Source organism: Dryobates pubescens, chromosome 33, assembly GCF_014839835.1.
Source record: "Dryobates pubescens isolate bDryPub1 chromosome 33, bDryPub1.pri, whole genome shotgun sequence".
In the NCBI taxonomy this organism is placed as follows: Eukaryota; Metazoa; Chordata; class Aves; order Piciformes; family Picidae; genus Dryobates; species Dryobates pubescens.
In genome coordinates this window covers 7,557,206-7,575,009 of record NC_071644.1, presented here as the reverse complement: position 1 = coordinate 7,575,009, position 17,804 = coordinate 7,557,206, and the positions used below count along the sequence as shown (strand labels likewise).

Genomic DNA, 17,804 nt, shown 5'->3' with positions numbered 1-17,804 from the left:
CCTGGCACAGGCTGCCCAGGGAGGTGGTGGAAGCCTCCTGCCTGGAGGTGTTTGCAGCCAGGCTGGAGGTGGCTGTGAGCAACCTGCTGTGGTGTGAGGTGTCCCTGCCCATGGCAGGGGGCTTGGAGCTGGCTGAGCCTTGAGGTCCCTTCCAACCCTGACAGTTCTCTGATTCTATGACAAAGCTGAAGGAACTCTTTCCCCACAACCTGAACTAAAAGCCTCTGCTGGTCTGGAGAGCTCTGACTGATTGATTTCCTTGCTGTGCTGCTTTAGGGTTTTGTTTGTTGGGGTTTTTTTAACCTCCTCTGCATTTCTAAGTATCTGGAGTGCAGTTGTGACTGGAGAGCCAATGCCAGAAGATCCCAAGCAGAGCGTTTTGCCTGCTGGATTTGGCTCAGATGGAGTCAGGAAGCAACAGCAAATCCAGCAGCAGCCCTGTGTCCAGCAGCAGTGTGAGGTGCAGCTGGTGCCTGCAAGAGAAGTAGGCTTGGTCAAAGCATCTGCCCCCCAAAGCTGGCACAATTCCACCCTCCTTGTCCGTGGATCAAGCCCTCACGAGGGGAAGGGCAGTGTGAGAGAGGCAAACCATCTGCTCTCTCCAAAGGCACAGAATCAACCAGGTTGGAAAAGACCTCAGAAAGCATCAAGTCCAACCTATCACCCAGCACCTCCTCACAACTAAACCATGGCTCCAAGTGCCACATCCAATCCCCTCTGGAACACCTCCAGGGATGGGGGCTCCACCACCTCCCTGGGCAGCACATCCCAGTGGCCAATTCCTCTTTCTGGGAAGAACTTTCTCCTCACCTCCAGCCTAAACTTCCCCTGGTGTCCTCTCGTTCTGAAGTCTGCTAAGCAGCATCCCAGCCTGGTGCTGAAACAGCCTGGGCTGGTGAGCAGAAGCTGGTGAAGGAGCTGGGAGGACTTTTCAGGAACAAAGAAGATATTCCTGGCCTTCAGCAAGAAGAGCTTTGTGTCTCGGGAGGAAGGCTGCTCTCCTGCTTTCTATTTTTGCCTCTGCTCGTCTGTTTAGGGACTAGGGCTTGGTTTCCTTAGCTCTGTACCAGGTACTTGAGAAACAATGAAAGCAGGCACAGGAGTGAAACTTGGAGGCATCTGAAAGCAGAGCAGCAAGGCAGACAGCACCACTGCTTTCCTGGCTGGTTTGTTTGGAGGCTTTTTTGGCTTTGCTTCTTATCTCTCCCTGAGGGTCACAGAAAGCATTGAAAGCCAGGTCCGGCCCTGCACATCCTGTCTGCCTGATACCTGCTGGAGCTTTGCCCACCGAGTCTCAGGGGGCAGAAGCATGCCAGCATCCTCTGCTTTGACCCAGCAGCCTTTCCCACCGTGGTTTGCTTGACCTTTGTGATGCTGAGCCCACCACTTACTCTGACAGTGGAACAAATTGCTCCGTGCAGAGATGTCCTGCCTCACAAAGCAGCCCCACAGACAGGATGTCAAAACAATCCCCAGCGTCTGAAAGAGCTGGGAATGGCCTTTTCAGCTCCCCAGTACACATCCAGCAGCTTGTGCCAGCAGAGCTGCAGGTTTGCAGCAGGTTTCCAGCCTGACACGTAGGTGCTGGAACCCCACAGGAAAAGCAAAAGCACAAATCTGTTTCCCCTTCCCCCTCCCCAAAGCTCTGTCACAAGAAGTTACCTTCCCTGGCATTAAAGGTGGGCCCCAGCTGCTCTGTACCAGTGGGAAATCACAGAATGGTTTCAGTTGGAAGGGACCTTAGAGATCATCCACTTCCAACCCCCTTGCCATGGGCAAGGACACCTCCTACCAGCCTCATCCAGCCTGGTCTTAAACAGCACCAGGGATGAGGCTTCCATAATGTCTCTGGGCAACCCCTTCCAGTGCCTCACCACCCTCACAGAGAAGAATTTGATCCTCAGCAGCCTTTAGTTGCCTTCTGCTCAGTCTCACACCCTGGAGGTGCCAGGGATTTGCTGAGTGGCTCAGTAGCAGCCAGGCTGTTGATGCCCATCAGATCCCACAAGTGCAGATTGCTGTCAGAGTGACACCCACCAGAGCCAACTGCATCCCCTTGTTCTCTCCTGCAGACAAAGCACCCAGAGCCAGCTCCCTTCACCCTCCTGGCCACCTGCCCTTTCAGTTCTCCAGCTGAGACAGTCACTTTTGCCTCACTTCCCCCCACTGTGTTATCTAAAACCATCTTCCCTGGGCAAGTCCTCAGCCTCCCACGCTGGAGAGAGACAGAATAACTGCAGGGGCTGGGAAGCTGTCATCATCCCCTTGCTCTGCTAATGACATCAGCTGCCAGCCTGGCCCAGGTGGGCAGAGCTAAGCCAGACAACGTGCTTGGGATTGCAACACATCCCAAAGGCTTCCCCATGCTTCAGCAGCCTCCTGCCTGGTGCCACCCAGATAAAAAAGTGTTGACAAAAGAGTCTCTTCAGCAGGGGGGGTTATTAAGCCTGCTGCTGAGGAGCAGGAGCAGAGCACAGCTTGCAGCTGAGCAGGAGGAATTCACCTTCCTCTTTGTGGATGGTAGAAAGAAGTTCTTTGGGTATTAGGAAGAAGTCCTTTGGGCATCAGGAAGAAGTCCTTTGGGTATTAGGAAGAAGTCCTTTGGGCATTAGGAAGAAGTCCTTTGGGCATCAGGAAGAAGTCCTTTGGGCATCAGAGAGAAATTCTTTGGGCATCAGGAAGAAGTTCTTTGGGCATCAGGAAGAAGTTCTGCACCATGAGGGTGGCAACAGGTTGCCCAGGAAGCTGGTGGAGGCTCCATCCCTGGAGACATTCAGCCCTTGCACCTGAGCAACCTGCTCTAGTGGAGGATGACCCTGCTGAGTGCAGGGGGCTTGGGCTGGATGAGCTTTGAGGGTCCCACCCAGTGCATTCTATGATTCTATTCCAAGGCATCACCAGGACCCTGCTGCTGTGGTGCTGCAGTCAGGGGCAGCACCTCTGGGGGATGCTGGCTGGCTTCACAGCTGCACACAGCTCCAGCTGGCACAGCTCAGCAGGCATCTCACTGTTAGGATGCTCTCCATGGGGCAGTGTCCCTTGCAGCAGCTCTCAGCCATCTAACTGCATGCAGGAATGTCCTGAGTGAACATCCTTCTGCTCCTCTTTGTGGCTGGCTCAGGAAAGAGGCTGTGTTCAGGGAAGGAATCCAAGGACAAGTCCCCTAGGCAGCACTGCCAGCAGGCCAGCATTCCTGGTGGCACCTCATTTGGTGGAGCCAGTGAGATGCTGAGTGTCCTCCTGCCCTGCCCACAGTCACTCACACCTCTTTGCTGTGTGCTCAGGGAGGAGCTGCCTTAGGAAACTGGCTGGGATTGAACTGCTTCTGGCACTCAAGTGCACCCACCCTGACACAGAGCAGGCTGTGCTGCCTGCCCACATCCCCTGCCAGCGTTTCCATCAGCTCATGTCCTGGCAGAGAGCACAAATGCAAAGCAGAACCATGGCAGCAGCAGCCCTTGCATCCCATGGGGACTACTCATGGCTCTTCCCATGCAAAGTGGCTCTGTGTTGCTCTGATAGATGTCCCTGGTGTCCCCACTGAGGACAAGCCCCACTCAGAGCCTGGAGCATGGGATTTAGATCCTTGCTTGGGTGGCCCCCACACAACCCAGGACCATTGCCCAGCCTGCCTCTGCATGCTCCCTCTCCCTTGGCATTCTTCAGCAGCTCAGCAGGACCAGCTCCTGCAGATGCTGCTCCCCAGAAGTGTCCTTGCCTGGTCAGAAGGAATTCAACCCAGAACCAAAGCCCAGGCGCATGGCTGGGAGGAGAGCTCCTCAGGCTGGTGAGGCCTGAACTGGACCCCTGATGCAGCCCATGTGCTCACTGCCACCCAGCCCCACAGCTTTGTGGCTTCTCAGCCGGACACAAACCACTGCCCAGCATCCCTGCGGCTGGCTGTGCTCACAGGGGGCACACAACAGAGGGTGCGGGACCCGACCCAGAAGGTCTCGCCGCGGGCGGGGATGCTCCAGCGTGCCCCAGGCTCAGCCCCACAGCACCATCTTGAGGTCTGGGCACCGCGGAGAGCCGCTGCTCCTCCAGGAACGGAGCAAGCCGCAAACGAGACGTGAAATTAGCAGAACTTCCATCCTGAGGCGGACAAACAGCCGCCGGGGAACCAAATAACCAGAGGCCAATCCAGCTGCGTGCTTCCAGGTGCGAAGCTGAGAAACCTCGTGGTCCACTAGTCACTTCCATCCCCACCTGCATCCCTTTCACAGCAGCTCTCAGGGTTTGTGCCCCATCCAAGTCCCAAGGAGCATTGCCAGGAGAGGGCTGCAGCCTGTGGCCCACTCGTTCTGCAGGCACTGATGTCCTGGGGAGCTCAGCTGGGTGAAGGAGCCCTTGGGCAGGCACTCCCTGGGTTATTCTTTCTGTAATTGTTTCCATTCATTCCCACCACATTTTCTGCCAGAGCTGGAAACAATCACCAGGGACTGGTGAGCTTGGGGAAAGAGAAGGGAGGTGAAGGAGGACAATGGAAATTTCCCCAGAGGCAGTCAAGCTCCAATTAAGCAGCTCAGCTACACAAACACAGAGAGCAAAAGGAAGAATTGTCCAGCATCTATGTCACTGGAATTGTATTACCCTGCAGCTGCCTGCCAGATCAGCCTGGAGTTATCCCCAGAAATCTAAGCACAGGGAGCCTGTGGTGAGATGAAGAGCAACAGCCAAGCTCCCAGGAGTGCTGTGCAAGAGCCCCAGAGTCACAGCACCGTGGAGGTTGGAAGGGACCTCTGCAGATCATCCACTCCAACTCCCCTGCTCCAGCAGGGCACCTACAGCAGCTTGCCCAGGAGCACAATAGCCAAGGGGGGTTGGAAACTCACCAGAGAAGGAGACCACAACCTCCCTCTGCTCCAGGGCTCAGCACCCTCACACCAAAGTTCTTCCTTAAGTTCATGTGGAACCTCCTGGGTTCCAGTCTGTGCCCATTCCCCTTTGTCCAGTCCCTGAGCACCACTGAGCAGAGTCTGGCCCCAGCCTCTTGCCCCCCACAGCTCCTTCAGCTCTTGCTGAGCATTGCTCAGCTGCCCTCTGGGGCTGCTTTTCTCCAGGCTCACCAGCCCCAGGGCTCTCAGCCTTTGCTTCTCACAGAGCTGCTCCTTCAGCAGCTTTGCAGCCTCCTCTGGGCTCTCTCCAGTAGTTCCCTGCCTCTCTTGAACTGGGGTGTCCAGAACTGGACCCAGGATGCCAGGTGCAGCCTCACAGGGCAGAGCAGAGCCTGGTAATGCTTAGGAGGCAGCAGAACCCCTCTGGGAGTGTGCTTGCAGTCTGCACTGAATTTGGATCCATTTAACACACCTGGGTGGTGGAGGAGCAATCCCAAGGAGAAGCCCAGAGAGCCCTTGTCTCTTCCCTTTGCTGTGTGGCTCTAACTGGGACCATCCTCACAACCAGCCCCACTGCCTGCACTGCTCCCAGTGCTGACAGAGCATCCCTGGGGAGCAGATGGGATGCTCAGCTTCCAGTCCAGCTCAGTCTTTAGCACAGATGGGGCACAGCCAGGCAGCCACAGCCTTACCCTTGGATGGAAGACTGCATTCCACTTCCTCTCACGGTATGTGCAGCAGGTTCCAGCTCCCTTTCCACTAGCCTCCCTCAAAGGAGGGATTTAGCATCCTTCCAATCAATGCTATGTTGTCCTTGGCTCCAAAAGATCTTCCTGATTGCTAGCTCAGCTTGACAGATGGTTCTTGTTTGCAGTGCCCCCAGCTGAGTGCTCCAATAGCTGAAGGCATCAGAGGGCCAATACCCAGCGGAAAGCTCTGGGAAATGGCTTCAACATTTCAGCCAGAATTTGAGCTGGGCTCAGAGGCTTCAGCTGGCAGGGAGGCAGGGAATTGGTTATTCAGGTGCTGCTTTCCAGTGGCCTAGAATTTCCCTGTGTTTGGCACAGGCTGTGCATCTCCTTGGGCTGGAGCTCGCTCCCATTTGCCCTGCTGTGAGCCCGGAGCGTCCCCACTGCTTTGAGTCGTGCCGGGCCAGATCCGTGCTGTGTGTGAGGGAAGAATTTGTTCTCCTCCTTTGCAGGAGTGCCTGAGCTTATTCATCACCAGCTCTGCACACAGGACAAGCCAGAGTAACTCCTCACTGGGAGTTAGAGTGTGTGGAGAGAAGCTCTTCCTGCCACGTGTGGAAACCTGTTCGCGCTCCACTCTCCCGTGCTAAATCCCTCTCTAAGCTCCAGAGAAGGTTTCCATAAACATTTCTCCACAGGGATGCTGAGGCCCATGACAAACTCTGCCCGTGGAAGCTCAGGGCTGAAGTCATCAGCTCGGTGCTGACGAGCTGGGCAGGCTGGAACAGAACTTCCCTGCGAGGAGGAAACTCTTACAACATGGAGCTGTTCCCTCCCTTCCTCCCTCCCTCCCTCCCTGCTAAACTGCACTTCTCTTTTACCCTCCTTCAGCCTGGCTCAGGGAAGCTGTCTGCTATCATTCACATTAAGAGCAGATCCTGCTCTGGCTGGAGGCAAAGCCCCTGCTTGGCACCGACTGCCAGTGCCTGCAGTTCTTTTGGGGGTGGTTTTCTACCCCAGGAATTCAGGCTGCAGGAACTGAATGTTCCTCCACAGGCTGCTTCATCAATGTGAAGCACAGAGCAATGCTTTTAGCATCCCACCCTGGATCTCTGTCATAACCCTGAAGAGCTCTTCATGTCCTAGCAGGCTGGTGGGGTCATGCAGGTGATGGAGAAGAGCTCTCAGGCTGATGCTTGGAACTGAGAGGAGCTTGTCTGAAGATCAGGGAATGACTTCAGCACTGCAAGGCAGGGCAGGGGAGCTGTGTGTGTCCTGCAGCAATGGCTGAGTCCAAAGGCTTGTGGTCAGAGCAGATCCATGACCACAAAGAAAACAAAGGGAAAAGAAAAAGAGGTGGGGGGGAAAGGGGTGGAAAACCACATGAAAAACACACGAGGAGGACTGGAAGGGACCTCGAGAGTTTGCTTCTCAGCCCCCAGAAAAGCCCCAATGCCACCCACAGATAGGAATAATTAGTGCTTCCAAATGCTCCTGGTCTTTCTAGGCAGCTCCACCTCTGCTCTTGAGGCTCTTCCAGGACAGGAGAGGTTGCTGTGCCTGCAGCATGAGAGCCTTCCAGCCTCATGGCCACCCATGCAAAGGCAGCAGCAGTAGGTGCATCTGCTTTCAGGAGTGCTGCTGTTGCTCAGCACTGGCTGTAAATCCCACTTCTGCCTACAGTTCCAGGAGCCATGCTCATTTACCAGTCCCCTCATGCCACTTCCCAGGGGCTTGCCCAGCAGTTGGATGCCTGATGCTTGCCTTGGAGCCTGACTCCAGGTCAGGAATGATGTCAGACACAGACAGGCTGATGAGGAAATCTGCATTGCTATAGCAACTGAGCCCTGCACTGCTGAGCCTGGGCTGCAGGACTCCTCCTGAAGCCTTCTCTTGGTGTATGAGAGCTGGGCCTTAGGTGCTGGAGCTGGCATTCAGGCATTCAGGAGCAGTGTGAGCAGCTGATAGCAAATTAAGAGGAAGGGGATACTAAATGAGACACAAGGCTGCTTTTCTGTCTTGGAGAAGCCAGCTGGAAGACACACAAGAAGCATCACCAGCCCTAAACACAAAATCACAGAATGGTAGAGGCTGGAAGGGACCTCTGGAGAGTTCCAGTCCAACCCCCTGCTAAAGCAGGGTCACCCAGGGCAGGCTCACAATGTCCAGGCAGGTTTTGAAAGCCTCCAGAGAAGGAGACTCCACAACCTGTCTGAGCAACCTGCTCCAATGTCCTGGCACATAAACAGCCCCAAGGGCTCTCAGCCTCTCCTCCTCACAGAGATGCTCCAGGCACCTCAGTAGCTCTGTAGCCTCCAGTGGACTCTCTCCAGCAGTTCCCTGTCCCTGGGGAGCCCAGAACAGGACACAACACTGCAGATGTGGCCTCACCAGCGCAGAGTAGAAGGGGAGGAGAACCTCTGCTGACACATTAACAAGAGACAACTGAAAGCCTGCAGAGCTCTCCTGTATTTTGCTCAGCTCTATGATCCCTGCTTGTGCTGCATATGTGTGTGGGGGGGTTAGGAGTCAGCTCTGCATTAGCACCTGGTCCACTGCATGCTCTCAGGCATGGCATAGGAGTGTCCCTGTAACTGTGTCTCTTCTGGTTTCCCTTCTGCCAGCACAGCTGCCTCCAACCCTGGTGTGAAGGACCAAGTCATGATGAAACACCCACTGAGAGATGACATCTCCCTGGTGATTTCATCAGCTTTGGATCTGGGCCAGTGATGGCAGAAGAGCAGGGAAGCCCAGATGAACACTGCACCCAAGCAAAGCTATCTCAGTGTCTTCTGAGGCACAGCAGTCCCAGGTTAGTGCCATGGCTTTGAATCCTGGAGAAGGTGTGGCAGAGAAATCCAATCCACACATAAGTGGCCTTAAAAAACATTCAGCTAAAGGAGGGCAGATTTGGACTGGAGGGTAGGGAGAAATTCCTTACAGTGAGGGTGGGGAGACACTGGCATAAGTTGCCCAGGGAGACTGTGGCTGCCTCCTGCCTGGAGGTGTTCAAAGCCAGGCTGGATGAGACCTTGAGCAACCTGTGCTGGTGGGAGGTGTCCCTGCCAGGGCAGGGGGTTGGAACTGCATGATCTGTAAGGTCCCTTCCAAGCCAGACCATTCTGTGACTCTATGCAAACACATTCCTGCCCTCCCTCAGCACCTTGCCAAGCAGAGCCAAGTTCTGAGCTCTGCCCTGGGGTGGGAGCTGACAGAACAAAGCCTGGCTGTGACTTCAGAGGAGGCAAGGCAGCGCTGGCTAGCAGCCTTTAGCCCCAACATCTGTGGCCACAGTCCCTGCCTGGCACAGCAGCTCTGCAGAAGGCAGGCTGGCACAGCTGCACTCAGGGCTTGGTCCCAGGCTGAGGATATGAAGAACATCTCTGCAATCTCGACAGGAAATTTAGGATCAAACCCAGATTCACCTCAGAGCTCCAGCAGCACTGCTTGCAAGGCATCCTCCTGCTCCCTGCCCAAGCCAGGGCACCCCTGAGGTACAGCCTGAGCTGTCCAGCCAGCCAGGGTCAGCTGTGCTGCACAGCAGCCTGTCTGCAGGTACATTCATTTCCCCTTTGTTATTAAAACTCTCTGTGAGGCAAACCATCAAATTAAATCGATTTTCTTTTGTTTGTATATTAGAAAGGCTGTGGCCAATGGCTCTGTGGGCTCCTTCTGCAGAGGCAGCAATGGTTTCAGAGCACTTTAAAAGCAGCTGGGTTCACCGACAGGTGAGCACAAGGAACAGCAGCTCAGATCGAACAGCTGAAGCCAGCCAGCAAGTGCTGCCTCCAGGCAAAGCCTTGCTGTCCTGCAGCACAGTGTCTCTGTTCCACGGAGCACAACTTCTGTTTCCCTTCAGCCCTCTCCAACCTGTGGTTGTTTCTCTCCTTTAACTCTTCAGGATAAGAGGCAGAATGCCACACCAGAAGGGAGTGGCACTGAAGAGGCACAGAACTGTCAGGGTTGGAAGGGACCTCAAGGCTCAGCCAGTCCCAAGCCCCCTGCCATGGGCAGGGACACCTCACACTGCAGCAGGTTGCTCACAGCCACCTCCAGCCTGGCTGCAAACACCTCCAGGCAGGAGGCTTCCACCACCTCTCTGGGCAGCCTGTGCCAGGCTCTCACCACCCTCCTGGGGAAGAATTTTAAAGCACAGAAGGATTTTAAAGCACAAATCCTCACCTTTGAACTCAGTGCCAGGGTGCAGTGGGCACCACATGGCTGCTCCAGCTGAGACAGAACAAACTCCCTGGGTGGGATTTGCATGATCTTTATTGATACACAGCACAGGGGATGCTGACATTTGGGAGCCAGGGCAACAACAGGCAGTGGGAGCACACAGCTTACAGCAAGCAGCAGCACACAGACCCCACTAGCAGAGCACTGAGACCCACAGGGGCAGGAGAGGAACATGCATCCAGCTGCCATGCCAGACCTTCTCACACACACTCTGCTCCTCACTCAGGGCAATTTAGTGACAGAGGAGCTGTGATCTTACTGCAGAGACCAGTGAGGTCAAGAGGGAGATCCAGCTGACTTAGCTAAGCAGCAGTTCAGACCCCGCGGGAGTCCTGCGGCACCACAGGAGGAGGCACAGGCTGGGTCCTCCTGCCCAGCAGCTCTCCCAGAGACAGCTTCTGTTCCAGGAACACACTGCAGCCACCCCACACATCAGCCTGGGTATGGCAGATGCCACCCCCAGCACAGCAGACACCACCCTCCTGCCTACCTGCATCTCCCTGAGGGCCAGTCAGTGTCTGTGGCCCCACTCGGTCCTTGTTTGACACAACACAGTGCCAGTGCTGGAATGGCTCCAGGCATCCAGCCTTGCTGGGACACCAAAAGATTCACAGCACTCAGCAACAGCAAAAGGAGCTCAAGCACTGCTGTAGATGAGGGGAAAGAGGGATTGCTAAGGGGAGTATCTGGTGGGTGGGAAAGTGTGGATCTCAGGCATCACAGAGGCAGTGACCTACAGGCACCCTTGAGGGAGCTCAGAAACATGGGCACCCCAGCACTTGGGCAAAGCACAGGTCCCTCCCTGGCTGGATGTTTCCCCAGGGGCTGCCTTTCCCAAAAGGTCCTCTCCAAGGCATGGAGCAAGGTCAGCAGCTGCTCCCACCCCTGTGTGGTCCTATTCAGGTGCTCCATGCCCCTCAGGTAAGGCTGAACATGCTGTCAAGGCTGGAAGTGGTGCTGTGCTCCGGAGGCAACAAGCACTGGGAGGAGTCCATGCTCCTTCCAGGGCTGAACACTCTCTGTGCCACCAGGGATTTGTGTTTTCCCTGTTTCCCTCACGGTGGGCAGAGTCCTACCTGCAGGAGATGGCTCACTTAGTGCATCTCCCTTCCTCCATCTAGGTCCTACACAGCCTGCAGAGACCTCGGGGTGGTGATTCTGGGAGGTGATGGTGGGGAAGGACAGGTCAGGGAGAAGGTGGTGCTGGCTAGGGCAGGGTCTCTGGTGCTGCCAACTCATACCCAGGCCTTGACCTGAGTGTTCCACCCCCTGGCACAGCGGCAGAGGCCTCCCTCCTCGTACCAGCGCCACTTCACCCCCTTGTACACAGCCCTGCTGCAGGGCTGGAAGCACATGAAGAGACGGAAGCGCCTGGCCAGGCTGCAGTAGATGGCCATGGCTGCCACTATCAGAGGGGACATGATGACAAAGCCAAGGATAATGAGGGCAGAGGAGCTGCTGTCATCCAAGAAGCTTCTGCAGTAGCGGGCAGCTGAGTGCAGCACCTGTGGGGAGAGATGAGGAGGAGATTGTCACAGACCTGGTGGTGGACAGGGGTGGTGAGCAAAGCTCCCTCGTTGTGCTTTCACACAAGGACACATCTCTCCCTCTTCAGGCAACGCTGTGTGGCTGATCAGACATTGAATCAAGCTTTGGATTACTCCAGCATCACTGTGAGGCAAGAAGCAGGTCCTGGAGCAGGAGCCACTCATCTGTAAGTCATCAGAACAGCACTGGATGGGCAGAAAACAACCCCCCAAAAGCCCTCTGCTGCTACAGCAATGTTGGTGGCACAACAGACTGGAAACACAGTACATAAAAAGCAGCAAGATGTTAGACCCTGCAGACAGAGGTTGGTCACTCCATAGCTACCCACTGGCTGGAACCTCTCCAGACTCCAGCCCTGGAACATCCCCCCTTGTGCTCTGTGTGCACACCAGGCTCATTGCTACCCACTGGCTGGAGCATTTCCAGACTCCAGCCCTGGAACATCCCCCCTTGTGCTCTGTGTGCACACCAGGCTCATTGCTACCCACTGGCTGGAGCCTCTCCAGACTCCAGCCCTGGAACATCCTCCCTTGTGCTCTGTGTGCACACCAGGCTCATAGCTACCCACTGGCTGGAGCCTCTCCAGACTCCAGCCCTGGAACATCCCCCCTTGTGCTCTGTGTGCACACCAGGCTCATTGCTACCCACTGGCTGGAGCCTCTCCAGACTCCAGCCCTGGAACATCCCCCCTTGTGCTCTGTGTGCACACCAGGCTCACTGCTACCCACTGGCTGGAGCCTCTCCAGACTCCAGCCCTGGAACATCCTCCCTTGTGCTCTGTGTGCACACCAGGCTCACTGCTACCCACTGGCTGGAGCCTCTCCAGACTCCAGCCCTGGAACATCCTCCCTTGTGCTCTGTGTGCACACCAGGCTCACTGCTACCTCCTCACTACAACCTGCCCTGCAAAATCTGCCAGGAGAGCCCATTCACCCCAGGGTGCTGCAAAGCATCCAGCAGGCTAACTGCTCCTTGCTGAGTGGTATTTAAATGCCTCCTTTCATCCTGGCAGCAGGAGATCAGAGTTGAGCCACTCTGAGTTGCTCTGCATTAAGAATTGCCAGAGGCAAGCCCCCTGTCCCCCACCTTCCTTTGCTTTTCCCAGATTCTTTCAGCAGCCCAAGAAACCCAACCCTTCACGCTCAAAAAGAGAAATCCAGCTAATGGATCTGCAGTGCAGAATTCGGCCTCTGGCTACCAGGGAGGCACTGAAAAGCCCAAAGAGAAAGCATTGCTCTTCTCAAGCCACCCTGCCACAGTCCCTCTCCACGGCTATTAAAGTCTGTGGTAAAAGGCTCCCTCCAGCCAACAGCAACACAGTTTTCACTCCTGATGGACTTGGCTGTACTCAAAAAAGCTTTTACATCTCCTCAAAGCCCTCCAGAGCCTCCCACTTAACCCTGCTGGGCATCAAACACATTTGCACCCCATAGTAAACCATTTCTAGAAGGTGTCAGAGCCACGATGGGAATTGCCTGGCCCAGAAGGAGCTGATTTCTCTAGGAATTATGCTCCACTCCAGGCAGCAGCAGCAGCCCTTGGGTCTGCTCTGCTCTACCACGCAATTGCCATGACAGATGATTCCCTGCTCCTTCGTTTGCAGGACCAGGAAGAGCTGTTCAATAACAGCAGCTACGAGCTGTCATCATTTCAGGGCAATAAAAATCAAAGGCAGACTTCTCCAGCCAGCAAATGCACCAGGACTGAGCCAACAAATAACAGCAGAGTCCCTTTGTCAGGGAGCTTTGGGACTGGGAGCTGTGGGCTGGCAGCTCGTGTGGCTGGGATGCCAGCTGGAGAGCACAGTGCAAGGGCTCCAGCAGAAAGTTCCAGCACCTGCAGTCAAAAACTGAGGGATCCTTGGAGTCTCAGCATGCTGCTGTGTCCCAGCATTTAGAGACCTCGAGGGAGCAAACTAAGATCCCACCTGCAGAGTGGGAACCTCTACCACATACCTTGGAATAAGAACCACTGCAAGTGCTGCCACAGCCGAGTGGCAGTTTGCATCCTTGGGAAACAGGATTTGACAGCCCAGCTAGGCAGGGAGGGAGGCTCCTCCTGCACTGAGGAATGAGACCTCCACTGAGCAATGAAACCTCCACAGCTGCATCTGTGCACAGCTCCACAGAAGTCCACAGAGCCTTACTGGGTTGAACTGGGCACGTGGTTGACCACTGCTGCATGGTTCAATCCTTTCCTACCACCCAACCTGCTCACTCAGAGCTGCCAAGGGCTTGGGTGAGTCGATGGGGTGCACAGACTTTATTAGAATGGAGGAGGAAAGCTTTGTTCTTTTAACATTTCTCAGTTAAATACACCAGTTGGAGACCATTTCAATGACCTCCTCTCCAGCTCAGACTCTGTGGAATGGGGAGGCCAACAGCATCTCTGGTTTGAGTCTATTCTCCCTGTTGGGAGAAGGAGGTGGGAGGGAGAAGGAGCTGCAGTGGGAGGGAGAAGGAGCTGCAGTGGGAGGGAGAAGGAGCTGCAGTGGGAGGGAGAAGGAGCTGCAGTGGGAGGGAGGTTTTCCCCCCAAAGTAGGATGCAAAAGAGCTCTTCTAACTTAAGACAATCAACAACAAGTCATCATGAGCTGGCCTAAGAGGAAAACAAGAGAACTGCTTTTTCACACCCACCTCAGTCAACTGCTTCCTGAAATATTTATGGATGCATCTCCAGAAGAAACTGGTAAGAAATGAAATGATGAAATGCAGAGGACAGCAACCAACTGGAAGCAGACACAGGCAGCCAGAGCCCTTCCTGCCATGCAGGCTCATTTCTGATCTGAGAAGCTGTACAGCACATTGGGGAGCACTAAATTGGCATAAAGAGAGGATTATATATTCTGTTGGACATCTCTAGCTCAATAATTAGTCGCTTGGCAGGCCAAGTGTGACAAACACTGCAGAGGGCTTACCTAAATGGAGAGGAACAAGCCCCACCAGAGCCTGTGGAGGGCTCCTGTGAATGAGGGATGAGTTCTCAGTGACAGAGGTCACCCAAAAAAACCCAAAGAGACAAATATTGTGACATGAAAATGCAAACAGCAGCTCCATCAAGCCAAGGAGGGCATTCACCTGACCTGCCCCAGCTGCTGGTTGTTTTCATGGGAATACAACCTCATTGCACAACCAAGCTCCCATTTCATGTGACCCTGGAAGGAGGGAGGGGTTAAAATGTGCCTTGCTCGTTCCTGCCAGGATCCAGGTGTGCCCACAGGACTGGCACCTCCTGCAAGCTTGTGAGTGGCTGTAGAGTTCTCTCTGATCACTTTGAATGACTGTGCAAAGTGCAGTGCGCCAGGGATCAGGACCATGGGGTCTCCTACTGCCCCAGTCCCCAAGGCAGCTTGTCTCAGTGATCTTGTCTCTCCAAAGGGAGCTTTCCTGACACTGAATGGATGGGTGCCAACCAGCTGCTTTAAGACAATTAGTCCAGAACCCAGAGAGCCTGTGGTTCCCTAAACAGCTGCACACAGCAGCCTTCCTTGCAGCCAAGACCCTGGCACCGGGGAGGACACACCACTCCCTTGTACACCTGAGAGCCTGCAGGTCACCATCAGCCATCACAAACCTGTCCTTGTCAGCCCAGACTTGACAAATGCTCCCCACTATGAAAAGATTAACCCATGAACACACTCCTCATGGAAACAAAAGCTCAGGCTGTCCAACCTTGGCTTTACAACCACTTCTCTCCATGGGCTGAAATAAACCCTTGTGGATGGCCCTGGATGACTTACGGGTGGCTCCCAGCAGCCCAAGGGAGCAAAGCTTCACTTACCTTGGAGTGGCACTGGAAGCCAAAGTAAACCACCACGATGGTAGGAAGCAGGACAATGGTGAAGATGACAAACATCAAGAGCAAATTCATGAAAAAGACCAAGGTGTTCATGGTGACTATCAGCAGGGCCCATGCCAAGCAGCACCAGGCGCTCCGTGGCTCCCTGGGAAGGAGTTGGTCATCGATGTCGTAGGGTGGGAGGCTGGGAATCATCCGAGACTTCTCCGAGAGGTTTTCTGCTCCAAAGTCCTCAGTGTCCTGCCCAGACATTCTTCAGGAAGACTGCTGGTCAAAAGTGGCTTGTTTGCTTTTGGCAGCAGAACAGGGCAGAAATGAACAGAAGCCTTTTCTGCCTCTTCCACACACTTAAGCAGAGATCATAATGGAGCAAGAAAGGAAAGGCCGCTCTTGGCCACCTGCCCTCCCAGGACCTGGCCAGCACAGGTTGTTTCCTTTCAGAATGCTTTCCAGCAGTGTCCAACCTCAGTTTCCAAGTCGATGTGGCAGCTGGCAGCTTGGCAATGGCTGTTATTTTGCTTTTCAGTCCATGGTACTCCTGAGTTTGTTGTTGTTCTTCCCAGGATTGTGATTCCAAGAGGTCCCAAACAGCTGCTGCCTCAGTGTTGGGAGGCTGCTTGGTTCCAGAGTGCTTCAGTATTGTCCTCCACCTTTGAGCACTGCTGTTTGCTAAGAATATCAGGCTTGGGCACTTGAAGACAGCTCCTTGACTTTAAATCATCTTTCCAAGCTCTTCACCCTCTCCCCAAGCAAATATTCCTGCTCAAGTCATCCGAGCAAGGTGAGCAGTGAGGGCAGCAGGCAGCAGCTCTTTCCCCACTCTCTGCCTTGCTGGAGCCCTCGCTCACACCTGGCAGAGCTGGAAGCAGAGAGCAGAGCAGTGTGTGGCTTCACTGCTCTCAGCTGCCTGCAGTGGCAGGCACTCAGACACAGGCAGTGTCTTCCTCTCCCAGCTGGGCTCAGAGCTGTGCAACGCTGCTCTGTTTACAAGAGGAGCTTCTGAAGCTGCTTTGTGTGCGAACCAATCCTTCACATCTGCCTCGCTGCTGATTTGAGCAGCACCCAAGAGCCACGCTCACACCATGCTGGTCCCTTTTTGATCCCAGTTGTTCTCCCTCTGGTTCCTTTTCTCCAATTTCCCTCTAGATTAAAAAAAAAAATAAATAAACTAAAATAATGCCCATAAGGACATGGCTCATGTGCCCAGCAGACCTCCCCTGTCCTCTGCAGTCAGCACTTACGGCTCGCAGAACATGCTGGTGTTCTTGTTGTGAAGGCAACAGCAGTCAACAACTCTTTCACCTGCCTCACCTGATCAATATTATTTAAGAGCTTCAGTGATATCTGCACATTTAGGTAGCCTTTGAGATTCATAACTAGGAGGGCAGGAGGGAGAACTCCAGAGGAAAGTGAGGTAGCACAGGTCTGACCAGAAGGTATCACACAGAATCACTATGGCTGGGAAAGACCTTCCAGATCATCAAGTCCACTGCTATTAAAGACAATCCTGACTACAGGCCCATGTAGTCCTCTTCTAATTGAAGTGGAATTTAATGGAACAGACTGTCCTCCTGATGCTGAAAGCATCTTCTCAGCCTGGGCTGGAAGAGTGCTCTACACTACTCCTAGGAGCAAGAAGTGAGACAAATTGAGACCATTTGCAACCCACCAGGTGTAGTCAATATCAAAACAGAGCCTTTAAAACTGAAGTGAGCTCAGGAGCTGTTTTGAGGACAGAGGTTTCAAAGGTGTAATGAGTAACCTGCTCTGGTGCAGCAGGAGGCTGTTTCCTCTTGTCCTGTCACTTGGCACTAGGGAGAAGAGACCAACACCCACCCCACTACAACCTCCTTCTGGGGAGCTGGAGAGAGTGAGGAAGGTCTCACCTCAACCTCCTCTTCTCCAAGCCAAACAATCCCAGTTCCCCCTGCTGCTCCTCATAAAACCTCCAGTCTCTCCTTCTTCAGCCCTTGGATCCTGACCTATTAAGGAACCATATCAGATGACCTCATCACCAGCTTTCTGTTAATCTGCTGGGAACACACAAGGCTGCTGCTATTGTCAGCCAGCTCCCTGGGGAAGCAGGCTCTGGAGGTGGGAGGTGAGATGTGCCCATCTCTTCCTACTGCACAGTGACCTGGTGAAGAGCCTGGGAAAGGAACTAAGAAATGTGTGGGCATGGCTCTTAGGGACATGGTTTAATGGCCATGGTGGTCCTAGCTTGAAGGCTGGGCTGGATGATCTTAAGAGTCTCTTCCAAGTGAAACAACTCCATGATTCTGTGCCTCTAAGGCCAGCTGAGTGTTCTGCAGCTCTCAGCATTGCTGTGGAGATGGCTGTGTGTGAACCTAGGCTCTTCACATCCATGGCCACAGCTCGCTCTTGAGACTCTGCCTGCTCAAGTTGGGAAGATCTTTTCAGACCACACTATGGCAACGAGAAGAAAGCTTTATTGTTTATGCCTTTGGTTTTCAAAGTGAGAAACAGACCTGCAAATTGCTCCTTTCAATGGGTTACAAATTCATTTCCCTCAGCTGTGCCTGGGAAGTCAGAACCCAACAGACAACTGTCTCCCAGAGATGAAGATGTTCCTCTGCTTTTTCATTTCCCAGTGTCAGGCACTGAAATGTTTTTGAAAGGTGTGTACTAACTAATCCCAACCTTTGAAATGGATTTCAGAAGCACTTCAGCT

General features: G+C 54.1%; 1 protein-coding gene across 1 annotated transcript; it reads right to left on the bottom strand.

Moving 5' to 3' along the window:
• Nucleotides 1–9,933: 9,933 nt before the first annotated feature.
• Nucleotides 9,934–16,115, bottom strand: TMEM88B (transmembrane protein 88B). The gene is made up of 2 exons (XM_009906794.2): nt 15,095–16,115; nt 9,934–11,271 (listed from the first exon to the last, which is right to left on the bottom strand). Exons 1-2 carry the CDS (start codon nt 15,362–15,364, stop codon nt 11,002–11,004), a joined length of 540 nt encoding a protein of 179 aa, XP_009905096.1. The 5' UTR covers nt 15,365–16,115; the 3' UTR covers nt 9,934–11,001.
• Between the last annotated feature and the right edge of the window lie 1,689 nt (nt 16,116–17,804).

Coding starts and splice junctions, on each gene's coding strand:
- TMEM88B (XM_009906794.2), bottom strand. CDS start 15,364: ATGTCTGGGCAGGACACTGAGGACTTTGGAGCAGAAAACCTCTCGGAG. Junction 11,272..15,094: donor GCTTCCAGTGCCACTCCAAG/GTAAGTGAAGCT, acceptor CTCTCCCCACAG/GTGCTGCACTCAGCTGCCCG.